This window comes from Dermochelys coriacea, chromosome 6 (assembly GCF_009764565.3).
Source record: "Dermochelys coriacea isolate rDerCor1 chromosome 6, rDerCor1.pri.v4, whole genome shotgun sequence".
Taxonomy (NCBI): domain Eukaryota; kingdom Metazoa; phylum Chordata; order Testudines; family Dermochelyidae; genus Dermochelys; species Dermochelys coriacea.
Window position 1 is genome coordinate 121,865,781 of NC_050073.1, and position 24,497 is coordinate 121,890,277.

The 24,497-nt window shown below is 43.5% G+C and overlaps 1 protein-coding gene across 6 annotated transcripts in view; it reads left to right on the plus strand.

Annotated features, from left to right (window-relative positions):
* ERO1A (endoplasmic reticulum oxidoreductase 1 alpha) overlaps positions 1 to 24,497 on the plus strand; it is a 43,428-nt gene that overhangs the window by 18,867 nt on the left and 64 nt on the right. For 4 of the 6 annotated variants that reach the window (XM_038407385.2, XM_043516290.1, XM_043516291.1 and 1 more), the window contains exons 8-16: positions 6,672 to 6,718; positions 8,111 to 8,122; positions 10,194 to 10,220; positions 10,399 to 10,491; positions 12,222 to 12,468; positions 14,955 to 15,024; positions 15,386 to 15,472; positions 16,302 to 16,435; positions 18,138 to 18,499. In XM_038407385.2, coding sequence (XP_038263313.1) covers positions 6,672 to 6,718; positions 8,111 to 8,122; positions 10,194 to 10,220; positions 10,399 to 10,491; positions 12,222 to 12,468; positions 14,955 to 15,024; positions 15,386 to 15,472; positions 16,302 to 16,435; positions 18,138 to 18,195 — 775 coding nt within the window. In that variant the 3' untranslated portion in view covers positions 18,196 to 18,499. Of the gene's footprint in view, positions 1 to 6,671; positions 6,719 to 8,110; positions 8,123 to 10,193; positions 10,221 to 10,398; positions 10,492 to 12,221; positions 12,469 to 14,954; positions 15,025 to 15,385; positions 15,473 to 16,301; positions 16,436 to 18,137; positions 18,500 to 24,497 lie in introns of those variants that run through there. The other 2 variants (XM_043516286.1, XM_043516288.1) reach the window with 2 other exon arrangements.

Consider the following 24,497-nt stretch of genomic DNA (forward strand, 5'->3'; position numbering starts at 1 on the left):
AGCTGCAGGAGACCGCCTTTACCAGGGATCTTGATGTTTCCTTTGATATAGTCTTCTCCTGTGGCAAGGTGCTGGAGCGGGTATCCCTTATTGTAGACATTAATGGTTCACTGCTGAAGTGCATGGTGAAGATGGTAATGTTTTCTTCTCTCTGGCTTAGTTCATAATCTGGCCATTTGTCGGACTACAGTGGTGATAAAAGCTTGGAATTTGTATGCTTAACAGACAGTGGGTGGAGCTGTGTGTTCTACAAAGGCATAGCCTGTCCTGCAAAGTTTTATATTGATAAAAGCACTGCTGCGAATGCCGTTCCATTGTTGTCCTGTGATCTGTATTTACAGCTTGGTATTCTGCATGAAATTTGCACAGGACACCTTGGTGGTGTTATATTGGCTAGAATAGAAGGGGATACCCAATGTACCATTCAGAGACAACATGATTTATTTAATGGTGGTGATGTTCTCTCAATGGGATATGTGTACTCTCTGCAGCTGGATTCAAATGCCAAGCCCTTTGCATCATTTCCATGTCATGTACCTCCTGCATTTGTGGACAAGATCCAAGCAGAACGGCAGCGCATAGAAGATAACGGTATCATGCGGGAGGTGGAAGGGCCTATGGAAATAGAGCCCCCCCTCCCAAGGTGATCGTATACAAAAAGAATGGTGACATTTGACTGTGCACAGATTTTAGGGCACTTAATAAGTATGTGAAACTTGTTAAAGAAGGAGGAGTGCTAGGCAGAGACGGGCTCCACCTAATGAAGAGTGGGAAGAGCATCTTCGCAAGCAAGCTGGCTAACCTAGTGAGGAGGGCTTTAAACTAGGTTCACCGGGGGAAGGAGGCCAAAGCCCTGAGGGAAGTGGGATATACTGGGAGGAAGCAGGAGCGCGTGAGAGGGCAGAGCTCTTGCCTCATACTGAGAAAGAGGGACGATCAGCAAGTTATCTCAAGTGCCTATACACAAATGCAAGAAGCCTGGGAAACAAGCAGGGAGAACTGGAAGTCCTGGCACAGTCAAGGAATTATGATGTGATTGAAATAACAGAGACTTGGTGGGATAACTCACATGACTGGAGTACTGTCATGGATGGATATAAACTGTTCAGGAAAGACAAGCAGGGCAGAAAAGGTGGGGGAGTTGCATTGTATGTAAGGGAGCAGTATGACTGCTCAGAGCTCAAGTATGAAACTGCAGAAAAACCTGAGAGTCTGGATTAAGTTTAGAAGTGTGAGCAACAAGGGTGATGTCGTGCTGGGAGTCTGCTATAGACCACTGGACCAGGGGGATGAGGTGGACGAGGCTTTCTTCCGGCAACTCACGGAAGTTACTAGATCGCAGGCCCTGGTTCTCATGGGAGACTTCAATCACCCTGATACCTGCTGGAAGAGCAATACAGCAGTGCACAGACAATCCAGGAAGTTTTTGGAAAGTGTAGGGGACAATTTCCTGGTGCAAGTGCTGGAGGAACCAACTAGGGGCAGAGCTCTTCTTGACCTGCTGCTCACAAACTCGGAAGAATTAGTAGGGGGAGCAAAAGTGGATGGGAACCTGGGAGGCAGTGATCATGAGATGGTTGAGTTCAGGATCCTGACACAGGGAAGAAAGGAGAGGAGCAGAATACGGACCCTGGACTTCAGAAAAGCAGACTTTGACTCCCTCAGGGAACTGATGGGCAGGATCCCCTGGGAGAATAACATGAGGGGGAAAGGAGTCCAGGAGAGTTGGCTGTATTTTAAAGAATCCTTATTGCGGTTACAGGGATAAGCCATCCCGATGTGTAGAAAGAATAGTAAATATGGCAGGCGACCAGCTTGGCTTAACAGTGAAATCCTTGCTGATCTTAAACACAAAAAAGAAGCTTACAAGAAGTGGAGGATTGGACAAATGACCAGGGAAGAGTATAAAAATATTGCTGGGGCATGCAGGAGTGAAATCAGGAAGGCCAAATCACACCTGGAGTTGCAGCTAGCACGAGATGTTAAGAGTAACAAGAAGAGTTTCTTCAGGTACGTTAGCAACAAGAAGAAAGTAACGGAAAATGTGGGCCCCTTACTGAATGAGGGAGGCAACCTAGTGACAGAGGATGTGGAAAAAGCTAATGTACTCAATGCTTTTTTTGCCTCTGTCTTCATGAACAAGGTCAGCTCCCAGACTGCTGCACTGGGCAGCACAGCATGGGGAGGAGGTGACCAGCCCTCTGTGGAGAAAGAAGTGGTTCAGGACTATTTAGAAAAGCTGGACGAGCACAAGTCCATGGGGCTGGATGCGCTGCATCCGAGAGTGCTAAAGGAGTTGGCGGATGTGATTGCAGAGCTATTGGCCATTATCTTTGAAAACTCATGGCGATCGGGGGAAGTCCCGGATGACTGGAAAAAGGCTAATGTCATGCCCATCTTTTTAAAAAAAAAAAAAAAAAAAAAGGGAAGGAGGAGGATCCTGGGACCTACAGGCCAGTCAGCCTCACTTCAGTCCCTGGAAAAATCATGGAGCAGGTCCTCAAGGAATCAATTCTGAAGCACTTAGAGGAGACGAAAGTGATCAGGAACAGTCAGCATGGATTCACCAAGGGCAAGTCATGCCTGACTAATCTGATTGCCTTCTATGATGAGATGACTGGCTCTGTGGATGAGGGGAAAGCAGTGGACGTGTTGTTCCTTGACTTTCGCAAAGCTTTTTGACACGGTCTCCCACAGTATTCTTGCCAGCAAGTTAAAGAAGTATGGGCTGGATGAATGGACTATAAGGTGGATAGAAAGTTGGCTAGATTGTCGGGCTCAACGGGTAGTGATTAATGTCTCCATGTCTAGTTGGCAGCCAGTATCAAGTGGAGTGCCCCAAGGGTCGGTCCTGGGGCCGGTTTTGTTCAATATCTTCATAAATGATCTGGAGGATGGTGTGGATTGCACCCTCAGCAAGTTTGCAGATGACCACTAAACTGGGAGGAGAGGTAGATACGCTGGAGGATAGGGATAGATTACAGAGGGCCCTAGACAAATTAGAGGATTGGGCCAAAAGAAATCTGATGAGGTTCAACAACGACAAGTGCAGAGTCCTGCACTTAGGACGGAAGAATCCCATGCACCGCTACAGACTAGGAACCGAATGGCTCGGCAGCAGTTCTGCAGAAAAGGACCTAGGGATTACAGTGGACGAGAAGCTGGATATGAGTCAACAGTGTGCTGTTGTTGCCAAGAAGGCCAATGGCATTTTGGGATGTATAAGTAGGGGCATTGCCAGCAGATCAAGGGACGTGATCGTTCCCCTCTATTCAACATTGGTGAGGCCTCATCTGGAGTAGTGTGTCCCGTTTTGGGCCCCACACTACAAGAAGGATTTGGAAAAATTGGAAAGAGTCCAGCGGAGGGCAACAAAAATGATTAGGGGACTGGAACACATGACTTTTATGAGGAGTGGCTGAGGGAACTGGGATTGTTTAGTCTGTGGAAGAGAAGAATGAGGGGGGATTTGATAGCTGCTTTCAACTACCTGAAAGGGGGTTCCAAAGAGGATGGATCTAGACTGTTCTCAGTGGTAGGAGATGACAGAACAAGGAGTAATGGTCTCAAGTTGCGGTGGGGGAGGTTTAGGTTGGATATTAGGAAAAACTTTTTCACTAGGAGGGTGGTGAAGCACTGGAATGTGTTACCTAGGGAGGTGGTGGAATCTCCTTCCTTACAAGTTTTTAAAGTCAGGCTTGACAAAGCCCTGGCTGGGATGATTTAGTTGGGGATTGGTCCTGCTCTGAGCAGGGGGTTGGACTAGATGACCTCCTGAGCTCCCTTCCAACCCTGATATTCTATGATTCTAAGAAACATGAGCAGTTTCAATTGCCAACCTTCAAAGAGGTGACCTACTGAGTAAATCCTGGATTTTCTCTGTGTTGGATAACTGATCTGGTTATTAGCAAATACCTGTGGCTGAAAGTTTGCAGTTGCTACTAACTTTCAGCATGTCATTTGGGAGGTACAGCTATCAACAACTCCCTTTTGGGTAAGTCTCTGCTCCTGAGGTATTTCAGAGACTGGTCTCTCACCTCCTTGCTAATATCTAGATTGCCATCCAAATATCAACATGCATTCTCATAGTTGCTAAGAGTCCTCCTGAGTGTAATGCTGTTCTGGACCAGGGCTGAAGCAACTCCAACAAGTTGGCATAAAGTTGAATGCGGCCAAGTGCAGTTTTGCAAAAGATGGTGTAGATTTTCTAGGGCGATCGCTGTTGGCCAATGGTGTGAAACTGGCACCTGAATGGCTACAAGCTGTTGCTTTGCTACCATTACTCACAGATGGTAGCAGTTTAAGTTTGATCCTTGGCCTATCTTGAAACATAGGTGGTCATGTTCTGTCCCGTTTTTAGTACCTTTGTCAAGACACTGTGGGGTTTAACCCAGATCCAGTTGGTTTGGACTGAAGAGGCATAACAGGCTTTTGAAACTCTGAGTCAAGCCCTCTGTCACATCCAATCATATGCATGTTTTGATCCAAAGAAGTCGGTAGTGATTCAGTCTGATGCATGCAATTGGGGACTGGGCCTAGTTCTGCTCCACGAGGGATGGCTGGTTATATTTGCCTCCCATATCCTCATCCCAATGGAAACAAAATATTCCTAGATGGGAGCGAGAATTCTTGGCATGGTTTTTGCTATTGTACACTTCAAAGTCCACTTAGTAGGGAGACAGTTTACATTAGAAACTGATCATTTGCCTCTTTGGGCCTCTATCATAAAGTCATTGACCTGCTGCAGCTTCACATTCAGCAATGGTTTCTTCAGTTGCAGCAGTATGGCTTGAATTTGGTGCATATCAAAGGAAGACGTCATTTGCTTGCTGATGCTTATTTGAGAAATTCTGCTGTGATGGTGCCCTTGTGTGCAGAAACAGCAAAGTACACCAGATGCTTTTTATTGAAAGATCTACCCATTGACTTAGGGCAGACTGATGCTAAACTGTGCAAGATGGTACATGTTGTACAGGCGGATTGGATGGACCGGGTCCTTAAAAGAACTTTGTCTGCATTCTACAAAATTTGTTCCGAGCTCATGGTGAATACATGCTACTCAACATATCTTATGCAGAGAAGCCCGGGTGATTGTCCTAGCAGCGTTGCGACAAATAATCCTAGATGTGGCCTCTGAAGGACATTTGGGAGTTACAAATGAAGGAACAAATGCATATTGATGCTGGGGGGTCAGGGCTGCACTCTTACATAGAGCATCAGATGAAGGCAGGCTCAGCATGCACAATGCATAGAATGGCTGCTCCTCCAGCCCCTCTGAAACAAACAGTCATAGACAGACCATGGCAGAGAATTGCAGTGGATATTATTGGCCCCTCAGTTGCACTGTGAGGCTACACGGTGTTGACGGTTATGGAATATTACTGACATTATCCCTTTGCATTCATAAATTCATAAGGCACCTCAAAGGAGCTCATTTCTTGCCTACGCACTTAATTTGCAATGTTTGGCTTATCAGGGAGCCTTGTTTCAGATCATGGGACACTGTCTCGAGAGTTTGAAGGCTTTCTGGCGAGGATTGGTACAGTACATTATAAATTTGCTGTCTACCATCCCCAAGGAAATGGGATAGTGGAGAGACTGCATTGGACTCTGAAGAAGCGTGTAGCTCGCATACTTTTGAGTCATGGTTTATAGGATATTTGGAGTATACCTCATGCATGTACTGTACAAACCCCTTTCTATCATCTCTTCAGCTGACTTATGAGGACCAACTTGTCTATGCTGACAGAAAAGGTTCATCCCACCTCTTTGCCATCCTCGAAGCCGATGTGACTAGGAAATATGTGAGTTTCAGAAAGTGTATCTATGCACTAATCCATGCATTCTATCCTGGACACGTGGTGTATGTTAGGCAAGGGTCTGGAAGCGTTTTTGATACTCGTGGCATGATCTTGTGGGTTGCAGGGTACGGACTGTGGCGAGTGCATTTATCACATGGAGAATGTGTCGTTAACCAGCGAGATACATCCTGCCTACTGACAGGGGAACAGAGAGGGAGGAGGACACTCCTTTCTGTTTGTGACGATGTCATGTGGCCAGTTGGGGAAGTTGAGCTGAAGCTGAGGTATAACCTACAGAATCACCTGGTGCTTCTGGCAAGGTACTGCTGACCTTCTGGGGAGAAGAGAAAGAAACTGTGTGGGGGAGGGAGGGATTTTGCCTTCCTGCTTATTGCTTCCTGAATTCAGTGTTCTAGTTCCTGCTCCTGGATGTGAGTAGCGTTGGGTGTGTGTGGGGTTACTCAAAGCCTGCTGCTACATACCTTGTTCTTTGGACTGTTTTTTTGTTTTGTTCAGACTGTTGCTGACTTAACCGGTTCATGGTTATTATATGTGCCGATTGACAGCTGGCCTGTGTGTCTTGCTTTGATTTCTTTGTGTTCTGGGATTGCTGGTGTGGGGCACATCAGAATGTAACAAAAGGACTTTTTTTTTTTTGGTAATGCATAAAGAAAATCCAAATGGGGCACAATTTTGTGTGTGTGTGCGCGTGTGTGTAGCCACCACCTTTGAAATCTGTACGGGCAGAGGAAACAGTTCAACGCCAGTCTGTGTTGTTTGACTTTCATGAACTTGTAAAACGTTTTTGCAGAGCCAAGTGACTGTTCCATACATAGTGATATTACATATTTAAATTATTTTGTCTTTTAGGCCTCGGACCATAAAAAGACCTTTAACTCCCTTGGCTTCTGGCAAAGGTGAGTCATTTATTCATCCCACTAAGCTATTTGGCAGCCCATGAGTTTTGGTGGTCTTAATGATAAAAGCTATTTATGCTGGATCTCTGAATTAAAAAGAAAAATGGTTTAGATCAAGCCTAGAACTGCGTATGTACCGTAAAGGAAATTGCGGAGGGATGATGTTTTGTTGTGTAACAGCCCAGGAAAAACAGTCTGAGTCAGCACCATTGAAATCAACGTGAGCTTTAACGTTGACTGGGAACAGGATTGGTGTATGGGCACTCACTTTTTATACTTGAAGATGCTAAGGGCATTTAAGAATGTCCCTATGAAAGTAGGCCTCCGTTGTATTAGCCTCTTTACAAACATCTAGTAAGAGATGGACCCTGCCCTAGGGGTTATGATCTAAATAGTCAAGATGGACAAGGGTGGTAAGGAGAAGAGAGTCCGAGAGAGGTGAAGTGACCCAGGAGACACAGCCACTCAGTTGCAGAGTTGGGAATAGAACCAGGGTTCTGACACCCAGTCTAATACCCTATTCACTAGACCACGCTGCCTCTCTCCTCTTCATTTGAAATCTAACGCCGTTGTTCATGCTAGCTCTTATGTATGAAAGCCTGAAAAAACATTTGTCCAATTGCAGCAGTCCAGGCATCTGTGTTGACAGCTAATTTTAACCATAGGAGTTAGCAAAAGAAAAGTCTGTGGACTGGGTTTTCCACTTGTCACTTGATTTAAAAGAATCTGAATTCTGTCCGCGAAGGCTCCTGCAATTCATTCTTTGATTAACACATGAAGAAAATGAGAGTATGCTCAAAGAGCAATGTAGCTGGACAAAATAGACAAAGGAAAATAAAATAAGAGTGCTGCCTTCTGATGATCTCATTGTACAGTATGTAACTTGAGCTTTGTCTTGTCCACGTGAGAAAGTAAGTGGGAAAAATCCCCATTTTGCAGTGAGGTACACAAAGATTGACCCGTTAAGGTCAATGTGAGTTTTCCCTTAGCCGTGAATGAGCTTTGGATAGGTCCCTAAATAATTTACCCAAGTCATGTGGGAAGTCTGTGGCAGAGTTGGAAAGAGGAAAGCAGATCACCTACCTTCCAGTCCTGTGTTTACTAATCCCTTGATGATTTTTCTTTCCCCAAAGCCCTGGGGAGTGATCTTAATACCTTGTAGCAGTTACTTCCATGCTAGTCAGAGTCTTTCAAAGCACTCTGCTCATCTCGTACCTTTACTGCACCAGCTTGAGATAATCTAACGTGTACGTATACAATGCTTTTAAAAACACTGCGAACACTATTTATTCTCTTGTCTGAGCCGATTTAACAACCATATCCGGATAGTCTTTGCACTTTGGAATTAATTCTAGTGATGTAATTTTTGTGTTTTTGTTTTTTTCCCCCCAGGAGATGATGATGGTGAGTGACTTGTGTTGATTTCTGTTGTGGTCAGGAAAAAAAAAAAATAGATACAGAACTTTTGCCTCTGCCTCTTCCACAATCTGAAGAGTTAGCATAGTCAGCAAGGCAAGCAAAAGTGGGAATAGTTTTGAAATCTTCCTATGTTCAGCTTCTCTTGCGTGGATCTATTTAGCTTTACAGCTACAATCTGCTTAGGTTAACAAAGAGAAAGTTAAGGGGTGACTGGACCACTCTAAGTTCCTACATGGGGAACAAAGCTATAATAACAGGCTCTTCAACCTAGCAGAAAAAAGGTATAACACAATCCAATGGAAGTTGAAGCTACACAAAATCAGACTGGAAATAAGGTGTAAACTTTTAACTCTGAGAATAATTAACCATGGGAACAACTAATTTAAGAGTCCTGGTGGATTCTGCACTACTGACCATTTTTAAATTAAGATTGGATTTTTTTCTAAAAGATTTGCTGTAGGAATTATTGGCGGCGGGGGGAGTTCTCTGACTTGTGGTTATACAGGAGATCAGACTAGATGTTTTCAATGGTCCTTTCTGGCCTTGGAATCTAGGAATCTCTGCGACTCCTAAAGAGAACATGCCCCATACTTGAGGCTAACAGCCTTTGGGTGGGGTTTTCAAAAGAGCCAAAGGGTTTTAGGTGCACAGGTTTCTGGATCAGCTGAGGGCTTGCACTGTGGGGCTAAAAATAGCAGGTTAGCTGCTCGGGCTGGAGCCCAGACTCTGGGACTCTTCCCCCTTGCCGGATTTCAGAGCCTGGGCTCCAGCGAGAGCCTGGACGTAGGCATAGGTATTCTTCACTCCGCAGCCTGAGCCCGAGGGAGTTGACCCAGGCTCAGAGACTTGCTGCCTTGGGTCTGGTTTGTTTGTTTTTTGGCTGTGTAGACAAGCCCCCCGGTGCTTTTCAAAACCCCATCCCATAAGACCTGGACGGGGCTTGTTTGTTTTGGTGTGGCGGTGGTGTGTTTTGTAACTCTGTTAATGCTAGTTCATTTGTGGCAGAGGGAGCTGTGTTTACGTGAAGCAATGCCATAAGACTGGGGCTTTTTACAGGAACCTAAACACCCAGCATCACTGAAAGTCAAAAGCAGCTGGCACCTATCTCACGCTGTCAAGGGCTCACTCCTGTGAGATGCCAAAATGTCCTCTATTCTTATTACCTTCAAAGCTGAGGGCGCTGTATACATCGTAGGAGTATTTAGTGCCTTTCAGGACTGAGCCCTGTGCACGTGCTCTGCCTGTTCTCCGTCCTTTGTTCCCTGTGGCTTGTTTCTCTCTGCTTGGGTTCTTTCTCTGCATTTTCTTCCATCACGCAGCAGTGAGCAAATACAAAGTCCCGGTTTATGAGATGGCTGTAGATCACACTGACCTTTGTATTGGTTTTTATTTCTGTTATAATGTTGTGTCTTCTATCAACAATAAAAACCGTTTGTTCCCTCTTCCCCTCCCAAAAAGGGATGCAAGCTGTTGTCCACCACTTCCCCTGGGGTTGCATATTCTGCAGTGCAGTGCTCCCAGCTCCTGCTGATATGGGTGGAAAAGACTCTAGACTTTGCTTTGCTACAGTGTCAGTATTCTGTCTTTAGCTGTTAGCAAATGTCGAGTCTGACATTGGTGCCAGTCAGCTGGGAGGCTCTTTCAGTGGGGTTTTCTGTGTTCTCTCTTGGAAAAACCTGCAAAACACAGCTAGGCCCCAATCCTGCAATCAAATTGGTGTGGGCAAATTTTTCTGCCTGTGCAATCTCAAAGTCTTTGCAGCTCTGCATGGATTGGTTCAGAAGTCTGGCTGTGATGTTCTGATTGGCAGATCATCATCTTAACCTGTACACCAATCCTACTGTGACACCAAAACCGACTGATGTTATGACAAGAATTACCTAATAGGAATGGAGATACAGGCTAAGAGAATCCATGTAACTTTTTCCTAATTGTTTTGTGTGCTCTGAGAACAGCATTGAACAAATTTGTACTGTGTTTTAGGCGATTTATTTTGGTGAATATGCAAAATTTTCCTTGTCAAAGCTCTCATGACTGTTTGTTTCTTCATTTCCAGGGAATTCCTTTTACACTTGGCTGGAAGGTAATGGTTTGTTTTGTTTTTTGTGAGTAATACAAAATGGACTTTCTGTGGTGGTGGGGGGAGCAGGGCATTAATTGCCAAAGCAAACTGTGGTTAAATTAAATCTCTGGTAACACCAAGGGAAGGAAATTCAAACATCCACTTTATTATTTTACATTTTGACTCGTTTTCCTTTCAGGCCTCTGTGTAGAGAAGAGAGCTTTCTACAAACTCATTTCTGGCCTACATGCAAGCATCAACATCCATTTGAGCGCCAGGTACCTCTTGCAAGGTGAGTGTGACTTTCTGCCTTATTTCGCTAAGAGCCATGCTGCTTCTGCAGTCTGCTCAGATGGGAATTGACTTCCACTGCTTAGTAAAATGCTAGCTGGTAGCCCATTTTAGCAGGGTTTGGGTCCAGCTTTGCTCTCCTTCTCTTCTCCCTTCGTTCTTCTCATTCTTCTCTTATACCCGGATGACAGCTGGGTGTGGAAGAAAGATGCACGAGGTTGGCTATACAATTATCCAAATGCCTTTAGAAGTCTTAATTTTTTAAAAATTTAATTGGAAACCAAAGCCAAAAATTCCAACCATAAATTTAGGCTCCTGAATCCAAATTTGGGCACCTGAATCAAAACCGGCACATGCTCAGAAGTGCTGAGCATCCACATATCTCATTGCTACTGAATGGAGCTGCCAGCATTCCTCACCTTGTACTGAACTGCTGGAATGTGGCTCACTTTAGGCACTCTGGTTTGAAAATGGCTGGCCTTTGCCCCTTGTGCTCCTCCAGATTCTTCTCACAGCTCATTTTGGAGTAACTTTCCACCTCTGATCCAGCATTACCCGGCAATCTGGTTAACCCTTTGTGCTTTGCTCAATTACAGTAAGTTTAGCAGCAATTTCTCAGACATTCTGATCTCTTCAGTTAAGCTTTTCCAAGACTCTAACTTTTCCCAGGACATGTACACTGTTTCTCTTGAGGTACCTAAATAGAGACTAGATTCCTGAATCTAGACACCCAACTTTGAAAATTTTGGTCCAGTAGCATGATTCAAATGACCTCTCACTCCTCAGAATTGGCCAAGAATTGTAACACACTGCTTGTACAGACAGACAACTGCACACATTACCGGAATCTTTAAGACTTCTTAGTACAGCAGTTCTTGTTTAACAGACTCTCTGGTTAAGTCTCTGTAACTTGCACCAACAGTGTGTCTTTATCCCACACTGTGCGTCAGTTAGCCACCAGATAGTGGTTACATCTCTTAAGTGTGTATGTAGTTTCTCTCTTGTTTACAAACTTTGTTTTTTTAGGAGCTTGAACACTAAAAATATTTTCACTAATCCTCATTTGGACAAATCACTTTTTATTTGCTGCACGTCTAGTTAAAAAGGCAGCACAACACCACTCAGTGCACTGACACTACTTATTTCATCCGGGGGTGCCTGCAGCTAGGTCCAGCATTAATTCTTGAAGCTGTTTTCCCCGTCTGTCTTCCTGCACAGGAAATCATCCTGTAACAAAGATGCCTCTCTGAATTTTGCAATGAATTAATGGTTTTTGAGGGTAGGAATGAAGAGACAAAGGAAATTGGGGCATCAATCAATGTATGCTGAACTAAGATCAGTGGATTGAATACTGCTAAGGGCTCATGTTCATGCAAGTTACACCAGCCTTAACTAAAGTTTGTTTTTAAAACAGATTTAATTACCAAGGGGGTTGCATTGGTTTAGACGTGCATAGATCAGTTTAAAACTGGTTAACTTAGATTTAGGTTGTACCTGTAAATTTACCAATATAAGCCAGTAAGATGATTTAAGAATGTCCACACAGGGTTTTATAGCAAGTTAGGTTTTAAATCCGTATAGAAAGCTAGTGCAACTTTGTGTGTGGACCAGGCCTGAGTGTTGTAAACATTAAATTCTAAACATTAACTTTAACCACATGCATGGCATAGTGGGAAAGAAGTTTACTGCCCAATTTTTAAAGCTGCCCTTTCCATTTTTCTCCTTTCTCAGATAAGTGGTTGGGGACAACATGGGGACACAACATTACTGAGTTTCAGCACAGATTTGATGAAGTCCTTACTCAAGGAGAAGGTTCCAAGAGGCTCAAGAACATGTATTTCCTCTACCTAATTGAATTACGGGCAGTGTCGAAAGTTCTGCCATTCTTTGAGCGCCCAGGATTACAGTTGTTCACGGGGAATAAAAACAGAGACACAGAAACTAAAAACCAACTGCTGGAAATCCTTCACCTAACCAAGTAAATAATGGTGGAAAGGGAATAGTGCACAGCTATCAATCTTATATTCTCCTTCTTAAAACGTTTTAGAAAATAAGATTTTTTCTGTAGTGGGATGGTATGAATCAGCTAATTATCTTAATTATTATTATTATTCCAGTGTACTCTGAGTAGTGATAATACATAGCTCTCACATAGAGCTTTTCATCAGATCTCAAAGCGCTTCACATTCTTGTAATGTATTTAACTTCACAACACCCTGGTGGGACAGGCAGTGTGTTATCCCCATTGTACATGGAGAACTGGGGCACAGAGAGGCTAAGTGGCTTTCCCCCAGTATCTGAATTCAAACGGTCAAACCAGGTACTAACCCTACTGTTTAATTGTTTAGGTTGTCTTTAAGCTCTCGCAGAACTGAGTTTAATAATGACAGGTTTCAGAGCAGCAGCTGTGTTAGTCTGTATCCGCAAAAAGAACAGGAATACTTGTGGCACTTGAGACTAAAAAATTTATTAGAGCATAAGCTTTCATGGGCTACAGCCCACTTCGTCAGATGCATAGAATGGAACACACACACACACACACACACACACACACACACACACACACGAATAAGTTGGAATATGAACATCTTCATCATCTGGACCCATGGAAAAGAAGCCCTTGAGGAATTCCACCATGATTTCAACAATTTCCATCCCACCATCAACCTCAGCCTGGACCAATCCACACAAGTGGTCCATTTCCTGGACACTACTGTGCTAATAAGTGATGGCCACATAAACACCACCCTATACTGGAAACCTGTTGACTGCTATGCTTACCTACATGCCTCCAGCTTTCATCCAGACTACACCACACAATCCATTGTCTACAGCCAGGCTCTGAGATACAGCTGCGTTTGCTCCAGTCCCTCAGACAGAGACAGAGACCCCTCAGGTGTCCATCAAAGATTCTTAAAACTACACTACCCACCTGCTGAAGTGAAAAAACAGATTGGTAGAGCCCAAGGAGTACCCAGAGGTCACCTACTGCAGGACAGGCCCAACAAAGAAAATAACAGAACGCCACTAGCCATCACCTTCAGCCCACAACTAAAACCTCTCCAACGCATCATCAGAGATTTACAACCTATCCTGAAAAATGGTCCCTCACTCTCACAGATCTTGGGAGACAGACCGGTCCTCGCTTACAGACAGCCCCACAGCCTGAAGCAAAAACTCACCAGCAACTACACAACAAAAACGCTGGCCCAGGAACCTATCCTTGCAACAGGGCCCAATGCCAACTCTGTCCACATATTTATTCAGATGGCACTATCGTGGGACCTAGTCGCATTGGTCACACAGTCAGGGGCTCGTTCACCTGCACATCGACCAATGTGATATATATCATGTGCCAGCAATGCTCCTCTGCCATGTACATTGGCCAAACCGGACAGTCTCTACGCAAAAGAGTGGACACAGGTCTGACATTGGGAATCATAACATTCGAGGACCGGTGGGAGGGCACTTCAGCTTCTCTGGCCACTCAGCAAAAGATTTGTGGGTGGCAATTTTGCAGCAGAGGAGCTTTAAACACAGACTCCAGCGAGAAACTGCTGAGCTTGAATTGGTGTGCAGGCTGGATGCCATTGACTTGGGTTTGGGTGGAGACTGGGGGTGGCTGGGTCATTGCACATATTGAATCTATTTCCTTAAGTATCCCCACACCACCTTGTCAACTGTCTAAATGGGCCATCTTGATTATCACTACAAAAGTTTTTTTCTCCTGTTGATATTAGCCTCTGAGTTTCTGTGGTAACTTCCAACTTTTGTGTGTGTGTGAGAGAGAGAGATGTATATCTATGGATAGATATATCTATCTCTTACTATATGTTCCATTCTGTGCATCCAATGAAGTGGGCTGTAGCCCACAAAAGCTTATGCTCTAATAAATTTGTTAGTCTCTAAGGTGCCACAGGTACTCCTGTTCTTTTTGAGTTTAATAACTGTTTGTTTAGTTGTCACTTCTAAAACTTACTTTCTATCTGACTGATCTGCGGAACTCTAGTACTAGCTTTACACTGCAGTCCAAAATAACTTTAAACATCTAAAAAGCGATGGTCTTGGATATAGGGCAAGACTCTAACTTTGGATGTATGGGGCATGTCAGTTAACTAAAATTAGAATCTGGCCCTCGGCCTCAGAGGGAGATGCTATAGTTCGTCAGTTTCCCATGCCCGGTCACCTATTGTTTGTGACTGAGACATGGATAACTCATTTTTTATTATAAAAATTAGAGAATTTTTATGTGCATGCAATAGATTTAAATGATACTGTAAAGTAGAGATTCGGAGCCCAAATGACTTTTGAAAATGGAATTTGGGCTCCTAAGTGACTTAGCTGTCTAATTGCCTTTGACTTTCAATGAGACTTAGGAGCCAAAGTGCCTAAATCACTTAAACAGGATGTAAGCTCCTGTCACTTAAGGATTTTTGGAAATTTCACTGTTTGTTCTTGCTTCAGGTCTTTCCCTTTGCACTTCGATGAAAACTCATTTTTTGCTGGAAATAAAAAGGAAGCTGCTAAATTAAAGGTAATTGTTCACCTTGTGTCCCCCTTCCTGAAACTACTTGCTGACAGAATAAAGTACTTCTCACATTGGGTTATCAGACTGAATATGATATTGTAAGACATTGATGTGCTTAAGTTATTAGACCAGAAATATCCAATTGGAGTAAACATTCACTAGTTTTCTTAGCATGTCTGATAATGTAGAAAGCTAAGATGCACCATAACACGTGTCTGGTAAATGTAGGGTACAGCCTGCCTGATAGAGCCCCCAATATCTGAAAGCATTTCTTTAGGCACTAACTAAACATGTGATTTTTAAATCTCTTAATAACCATGTAACAATGATGTTCTGTATTTAAAAGTCCTACTTTTTTTTTTTAAAGGAGGAATTTAAACTCCATTTTAGGAATATTTCTAGAATTATGGACTGCGTTGGGTGTTTAAAATGTCGCCTTTGGGGAAAGTTGCAAGTAAGTCCAATAAGCAATTTGTTCCATTTTTAGTGTCTAGCACAGGGGTGGGCAAACTTTTTTTGGCCTGAGAGCCACATTGGGGTGGGGAAATTGCATGCAGGCCCATGAATGTAGGGCTTGGGGTGTGGGAGGGGGGTGCAGTGTGGGAGGAGGCTCAGGGCAGGGGGTTGGGGTGCAGGCTCTGGCCTGGTGCTGCTTACCTTGAGTGGCTCTGGGGTGGCAGCGGCACACAGTGGGGCTAAGGCGGGCTCCCTGCCTGCCCTGGCCAGTCCCGGAAGCGGCCGACACCATGTTCCTGCAGCCCCTAGGGGAGGGTGAGATGGCCAGAGGACTCTGCATGCTTCCCTCGCCACCTTCCCTTCCCTTCCCTCTGAAGTTCCTGTTGGCTGTAGTTCCCCGTTCCTGGCCAATGAGAGCTATGGGGGGGGGTGCCTGCAGGTGAGGGCAGCGTGCAGAGCCCTCCACCCCTTCCCCCGGGGCGACAGGGACGTGGTGCCAGCTGCTTCTGGGAGTGACATGGGGCTGCAGAGAGCCTGCCTTAGTCCCTGTGTCACAGGGTTGGTAATCCCACAGACCGGATCCAAAGCCCTGACGGGCCGAATCAAGCCCATAGTTTTGCCTACCTCTGGCCTAGCGCAAAGGGTCCTGGTCCATGACTGGGGCTCCTAGGTACTACTGCAGTATACATACCTAATAAATGAACCCACTCAATCATGGCTCAGAAATGACTTTGTTGTTTGTATTAATCTGTGCAAATAAAGTGATGGGAAATGAAGTTAATTTGCTAATCAAATGGCACACTTACTGTTTTATTTATACTACACAGATTGAGGGCTTGGGTACAGCTTTGAAGATCCTCTTTTCACAAAAATTGATAGAAAACATGCCAGAAAGTGGCCCCTCTTATGGATTCCAGCTAACGAGACAAGAAGTAGTCTCCTTCTTTAATGCCTTTGGAAGGTTAGTTTAAAATTCTGTGTTTTTGCTTTTTTCCAATCTAAATAAAATGTAAGGTGGTGCATACAAATAAAGTATACTGTGATTAGTAACTGCAGCGTTAACTCTTTAAAATATGAGCAGACTTCCTGATAATGACAGTTCTAAATTTCAGTTGATTGTTTTTATATAATTTAAAGTAGGAATAAGCAATGTTTTGTTTCATTTTCTGTGATTTAAAAGTTAATGCTTAAGGCTCTCATATGAAGAATTCAGAAGTCTGTAAGAAATTGCATGCATCTGTTTTAGGAACACATTGTCCAACAAAAGTGCCCATTTTTAGGCCTGTTTAGTGTGGAGGTTGACCTTTAAAGCTTCGAAGTTGTATCAGTTTACTTCTAAAACATCTATTTGCAAGAGTTCTATTTAACAGGCATCCATCAATCAGGCTCTTTGGGAGCTGGGGAGGTTTGTTTGGCAGTAACTGTGGGGAAAAAAAAAACCTTTCAAAGAAAGAAGTTATCGAAAGCCGTTTTGGTTACATGCTGTACCTTTGTTCTGTTAACAGGTCTGGAGTTCTTAGTTGGCTCACAAGGGTTTTCTGTGAGATTCTTTGCACCAAGTTGCTGGCTTTTAAAGTTTTGTAGTCCTGGTTTATAGCTAAATTAATTTCAGACCAAGCCTCTGAGTTTTATCCTCTGTAACGGCAGTTGGTAGCACATGGCAGCGGGAAAACTCCAGGGTAGATAAGTTGGTCTGGAAAACATTAAGCACTTTCTTTAGCAGGTTGACATTTTTCAGCTTGTGCAGAGAGGCAAAAAATAAACCAATGAGTGCTGCCACCATCCTTTTTATAAAAAAAAAAAAAAAAAAAAAAAAAAAAAAAAATTCTGGCTACTGTGATTTAATGTGCTGATTTAGTGGTACTTTAGAAAACAGCTTGTATAAAATTGGGAGCATGCCACAGGTGAATATTTCCAAAGGAAGCTGATTAGTGACACAGATTTCCCCCCCCAAGTCCTTTTATGTGCTAAAATACCGTGCAGGAGTCAACTCCAATCTGAAGCTCTATCCAGCAATCGGGGCTTTCATTCCACTTTATCCTCCCATCTATATGGGCTGGAAGTGCTTTGTAAAACAAACATTTAACTACATAAAGACAAACTGAAATGTTGTTTTCTCCATCATATGTTTGTAAATGACTTTCAAATCAGCTAGTCAGTATCCTCTATTAAGGAAAAAAGAGAATACAATGAAGGAGCATAATTGCTGTAAAAATATGGGAAGTTAAGCAAGGGACTTGCCCTGGTGGTTCTCTCACTGATGCCAAACTTCCCATAGCAAAGTGCATTTTGCAATAAAATTACTTGGGGTGTGCAATTCAGAAACTTTTAAAAAACAAACCAGTTTATCTGTAAGTTGTTTAGACAGCCCTTCTGAATGGCTGTTTTAATTTTATAGTTGGCTTCAACTGTATTTGACCACACCTTCGCTAACGTTCTATTTATGAAGGGTCTACTTCTGTTACCATGATTATGTATAATTTACATATGGCTTTAAAATAGTCAGCAAAACTTGTTTGTTCCATAATTCCTTTTAAACATGCAAAAATCCTTAGCTGCAAGAACAGCTTTCTAATGTTGTTTGCGTTTATATAAAAACATTTAAAATAAGTCCTTTTGTGTATTAGATTTCTTACTTTTTTCCTCCTTTCTCTTGCATACAGGATTGCAACTAGTGTTAAAGAGCTGGAAAACTTCAGGAACTTGTTACGAAATATGTAGTGAATGTCTCAGAAAAAGACTTAAATTATTGTTTATTCTGTTTTCTATAAAACAGAGGAAAATCGGGTTTCCTTCACACTTCAGGCTACCAAAAGGGAAAAGACACTGGAAGAACTCTTCACTTTACAGAATGATTGCATCAATAACCTGCTGAGACCAAATCTTTTGTACAAAGCAGCTGCTTTTTGTAAAAGGGTGGGGGAAGAATTTGATTGTGTAAAGTAAAATCAGTTTTTATTTTTTGAAGATAATTTTGAATGATTAGTGATCAAATATATGTGCTGCACTCCTTCCTTTGATAAAACTTCTGTTTTTGTTTACCTTCAGAAATTGACAGTGTTGGTGAAAATGTGACCCTGGACAAATGCAGAAATACAAAATACAAGTACAGTAACTCACTATGGGTTGTCTGTGTTCAATAGTTTCTTCCAGACACCACCATTTAAGTTGTTTTAAAGGCAACATTTTGAGAGAGTGTAAAATAGAAAAAAAAAATTCACTTGGTACAGTCCTGGGGCATACTACAGTGTAGCTTGGAGGAGCCACCTAAACTTCATGGTTGATGCTATAAAGGACAACTGCTCTCTGTTCCTCTAAGTTTGTCTACAGGAGAAAGCTGCACCAATTGCACTAAAGGTGTGATTCTGAACCAGTGCAAATCCCTGTATGGATGCACTTTATTTCTGTTTTAAACCAGGCTTGTTTCAGTTTAGCTTAAGTCAGTCAGGAATCAGTTTGAGCTATACTGCTATAAGTGATCACACAAAGGTTTGCATCAATTTAAATCCATTTAAAAAACCCAGTTAAGTGAAACTGGTGAAACCTTAGGTTTCAGAGTAGCAGCCGTGTTAGTCTGTATTCGCAAAAAGAAAAGGAGTACTTGTGGCACCTTAGAGACTAACAAATTTATTAGAGCATAAGCTTTCGTGAGCTACAGCTCACTTCATCGGATGCATTTGGTGGAAAAAACAGAGGAGAGATTTATATACACACACACACAGAGAACATGAAACAATGGGTTTATCATACACACTGTAAGGAGAGTGATCACTTAAGATAAGCCATCACCAACAGCAGGGGGGGGAAGGAGGAAAACCTTTCATGGTGACAAGCAGGTAGGCTAATTCCAGCAGTTAACAAGAATATCAGAGGAACAGTGGGGGGTGGGGTGGGAGGGAGAAATACCATGGGGAAATAGTTTTACTTTGTGTAATGACTCATCCATTCCCAGTCTCTATTCAAGCCTAAGTTAATTGTATCCAGTTTGCAAATTAATTCCAATTCAGCAGTCTCTCGTTGGAGTCTGTTTTTGAAGCTTTTTTGTTGAAGTATAGCCACTCTTAGGTCTGTGATCGAGTGACCAGAGAGATTGAAGTGTTCTCCAACTGGTTTTTGGATGTTATAATTCTGGACGTCTGATTTGTGTCCATTCATTCTTTTACGTAGAGACTGTCCAGTTTGGCCAATGTACATGGCAGAGGGGCATTGCTGGCACATGATGGCATATATCACATTGGTAGATGCACAGGTGAACGAGCCTCTGATGGTGTGGCTGATGTGATTAGGCCCTATGATGGTATCCCCTGAATAGATATGTGGACAGAGTTGGCAACGGGCTTTGTTGCAAGGATAGGTTCCTGGGTTAGTGGTTCTGTTGTGTGGTGTGTGGTTGCTGGTGAGTATTTGCTTCAGATTGGGGGGCTGTCTGTAAGCAAGGACTGGTCTGTCTCCCAAGATCTGAGAGAGCGATGGCTCGTCCTTCAGGATAGGTTGTAGATCCTTGATGATGCGTTGGAGGGGTTTTAGTTGGGGGCTGAAGGTGATGGCTAGTGGCGTTCTGTTGTTTTCTTTGTTGGGCCTGTCCTGTAGTAGGTGACTTCTGGGTACTCTTCTGGCTCTGTCAATCTGTTTCTTCACTTCAGCAGGTGGGTACTGTAGTTGTAGGAATGCATGATAGAGATCTTGTAGGTGTTTGTCTCTGTCTGAGGGGTTGGAGCAAATGCAGTTATATCGTAGCGCTTGGCTGTAGACAATGGATCGAGTGGTATGATCTGGATGAAAGCTAGAGGCATGTAGGTAGGAATAGCGGTCAGTAGGTTTCCGATATAGGGTGGTGTTTATGTGACCATCGCTTATTAGCACCGTAGTGTCCAGGAAGTGGATCTCTTGTGTGGACTGGTCCAGGCTGAGGTTGATGGTGGGATGGAAATTGTTGAAATCATGGTGGAATTCCTCAAGAGCTTCTTTTCCATGGGTCCAGATGATGAAGATGTCATCAATGTAGCGCAAGTAGAGTAGGGGCATTAGGGAACGAGAGCTGAGGAAGCGTTGTTCTAAGTCAGCCATAAAAATGTTGGCATACTGTGGGGCCATGCGGGTACCCATCGCAGTGCCGCTGATTTGAAGGTATACATTGTCACCAAATGTGAAATAGTTATGGGTCAGGACAAAGTCACAAAGTTCTGCCACCAGGTTAGCCGTGACAGTATCGGGGATACTGTTCCTGACGGCTTGTAGTCCATCTTTGTGTGGAATGTTGGTGTAGAGGGCTTCTACATCCATAGTGGCTAGGATGGTGTTTTTAGGAAGATCACCAATGGACTGTAGTTTCCTCAGGAAATCGGTGGTGTCTCGAAGATAGCTGGGAGTGCTGGTAACGAAGGGCCTGAGGAGGGAGTCTACATAGCCAGACAATCCTGCTGTCAGGGTGCCAATGCCTGAGATGATGGGGCGTCCAGGATTTCCAGGTTAAGATCCATAAACCTGGAAATCCTGGACGCCCCATCATCTCAGGCATTGGCACCCTGACAGCAGGATTGTCTGGCTATGTAGACTCCCTCCTCAGGCCCTTCGTTACCAGCACTCCCAGCTATCTTCGAGACACCACCGATTTCCTGAGGAAACTACAGTCCATTGGTGATCTTCCTAAAAACACCATCCTAGCCACTATGGATGTAGAAGCCCTCTACACCAACATTCCACACAAAGATGGACTACAAGCCGTCAGGAACAGTATCCCCGATACTGTCACGGCTAACCTGGTGGCAGAACTTTGTGACTTTGTCCTGACCCATAACTATTTCACATTTGGTGACAATGTATACCTTCAAATCAGCGGCACTGCGATGGGTACCCGCATGGCCCCACAGTATGCCAACATTTTTATGGCTGACTTAGAACAACGCTTCCTCAGCTCTCGTTCCCTAATGCCCCTACTCTACTTGCGCTACATTGATGACATCTTCATCATCTGGACCCATGGAAAAGAAGCTCTTGAGGAATTCCACCATGATTTCAACAATTTCCATCCCACCATCAACCTCAGCCTGGACCAGTCCACACAAGAGATCCACTTCCTGGACACTACGGTGCTAATAAGCGATGGTCACATAAACACCACCCTATATCGGAAACCTACTGACCGCTATTCCTACCTACATGCCTATAGCTTTCATCCAGATCATACCACTCGATCCATTGTCTACAGCCAAGCGCTACGATATAACCGCATTTGCTCCAACCCCTCAGACAGAGACAAACACCTACAAGATCTCTATCATGCATTCCTACAACTACAGTACCCACCTGCTGAAGTGAAGAAACAGATTGACAGAGCCAGAAGAGTACCCAGAAGTCACCTACTACAGGACAGGCCCAACAAAGAAAACAACAGAACGCCACTAGCCATCACCTTCAGCCCCCAACTAAAACCCCTCCAACGCATCATCAAGGATCTACAACCTATCCTGAAGGACGAGCCATCGCTCTCTCAGATCTTGGGAGACAGACCAGTCCTTGCTTACAGACAGCCCCCCAATCTGAAGCAAATACTCACCAGCAACCACACACCACACAACAGAACCACTAACCCAGGAACCTATCCTTGCAACAAAGCCCGTTGCCAACTCTGTCCACATATCTATTCAGGGGATACCATCATAGGGCCTAATCACATCAGCCACACCATCAGAGGCTCGTTCACCTGTGCATCTACCAATGTGATATATGCCATCATGTGCCAGCAATGCCCCTCTGCCATGTACATTGGCCAAACTGGACAGTCTCTACGTAAAAGAATGAATGGACACAAATCAGACGTCAAGAATTATAACATTCAAAAACCAGTTGGAGAACACTTCAATCTCTCCGGTCACTCGATCACAGATCTTAGAGTGGCTATACTTCAACAAAAAAGCTTCAAAAACAGACTCCAACGAGAGACTGCTGAATTGGAATTAATTTGCAAACTGGATACAATTAACTTAGGCTTGAATAGAGACTGGGAATGGATGAGTCATTACACAAAGTAAAACTATTTCCCCATGGTATTTCTCCCTCCCACCCCACCCCCCACTGTTCCTCTGATATTCTTGTTAACTGCTGGAATTAGCCTACCTGCTTGTCACCATGAAAGGTTTTCCTCCTTCCCCCCCCCCTGCTGTTGGTGATGGCTTATCTTAAGTGATCACTCTCCTTACAGTGTGTATGATAAACCCATTGTTTCATGTTCTCTGTGTGTGTGTATATAAATCTCTCCTCTGTTTTTTCCACCAAATGCATCCGATGAAGTGAGCTGTAGCTCACGAAAGCTTATGCTCTAATAAATTTGTTAGTCTCTAAGGTGCCACAAGTACTCCTTTTCTTTTGGTGAAACCTTGTGTAGACAAAGCCTAAAACAGTATATTGCTCTGACTACACTTTTCCTTTAACCCTATTTTAGAAGAAAGGTGGTTAGAGTACAATATACCAAGTTGGATACTTCTAGTCAAATCAAGAATGGTTCTATACAAATGAATCTCAGTGCATCAGCAATCACAGCAGGTCTTAAAGGTTGCCAGATGCTTCTTCCCCAGAGGCCGAGATGAGACTGGCACATCTCCCTCAGCAGGTGAGAAACTTCTGTAATTCCTGGGGAATTACAGACCAGTCAGCCTAACTTCTGCACCTGAAAAGATAATCAAGTAAATAAGTAATCAGTTTGCAAATATCTAGAAGATAAGGTGATAAGTAACAGTTAGTATGGATTTGTCAAGAACAAAGTCAAACCAGCCTTTGACAGGGTAACAAGCCTTGTGGATAGGGGGGAAAGCAGTAGATTGATACATCTTGACTTTGGTAAAGCTTTTGATATTGTCTCACATGACCTTCTCAAACAAACTAGGGAAATGCAACCTAAATGGAGCTACTATAAGGTTGGTGCAGAACTGGTTGGAAAACTGTTCCCAGAGAGTAGTTCTCAGTGGTTGTCATGCTGGAAGGGTATAACATGTGGAATCCCACAGGGATCAGTTCTGGGGCTGGTTCTGTTCAATATATTCATCAGTGATTTAGATAATGCCAGAGGACTTATGTTTATGGACGATACCAAGTTGGGAGGGGTTGCAAGTGCTTTGGAGGATAGGATTATAATTCAAAATGATCTGGACAAACTGGAGAAATGGTCTGAAGTAAATATTGAATTTCATCCTAAGGACAAATACAAAGTACTCCACTTAGAAAGGAACAATCAGTTGCATACATACAAAATGGGAAATGACTGCTGAGGAAGGAGTACTGTGGAAAGGGATCTGGGGGGTATAGGGGACCATAAGCTAAATGAGTCAGTGTAAGACTGTTGCAAGCAAAAAAAAAAACAAAAACACCCACACACAAGACAAAAAAACAACAAAACAAACACCTCTCACAAATTCTGGTATGTAGTGGCAGGAGTATTGTAAGTAAGACTAATAATTATTCTGTTCTACTCCATGCTGATTAGGCCTCAACTGGAGTATTGTGTCCAGTTCTGAGTGCCACATTTCAGGAAAGATGTGGACAAATTAGAGAAAGTCCAGAGAACCAAAAAAGATCTAGAAAACAGAACCTATAAGGGAAGATTGAAAAAACTGGGTTTGTTTAGTCTGGAAAAGAGATGACAGAGGGACATAGTTTAAGTACATAAAAGGTTGCAAAGAGGAGGAAGAAAAGTTGTTCTTAATCTGAGTATAGGACAAGAATCAAGGGTCTTAAATTGCAGCAAGGGAGGTTTAAGTTAGCCATTAGGAAAAACTTCCTGTCAGGGTGGTTAAACACAGGAATAAATTGGTTAGGGAGGTTGTGGAATCTATCATTGGGGATTTTTAAGAGCAGGTTAGACAAACACCTGTCAGGAATGATCTAGATAATACTTAGTCCTGCCATGAGTGCAGGGGACTGGACCTCTTGAGGTCCCTTCCAATCCCATGATTCTACACATGTACAAGGTGCTGGGAAAATGAATGCCAGGGTCCCCCCCCAAAGAGTGCTATTTCTGGGCCCTGGTC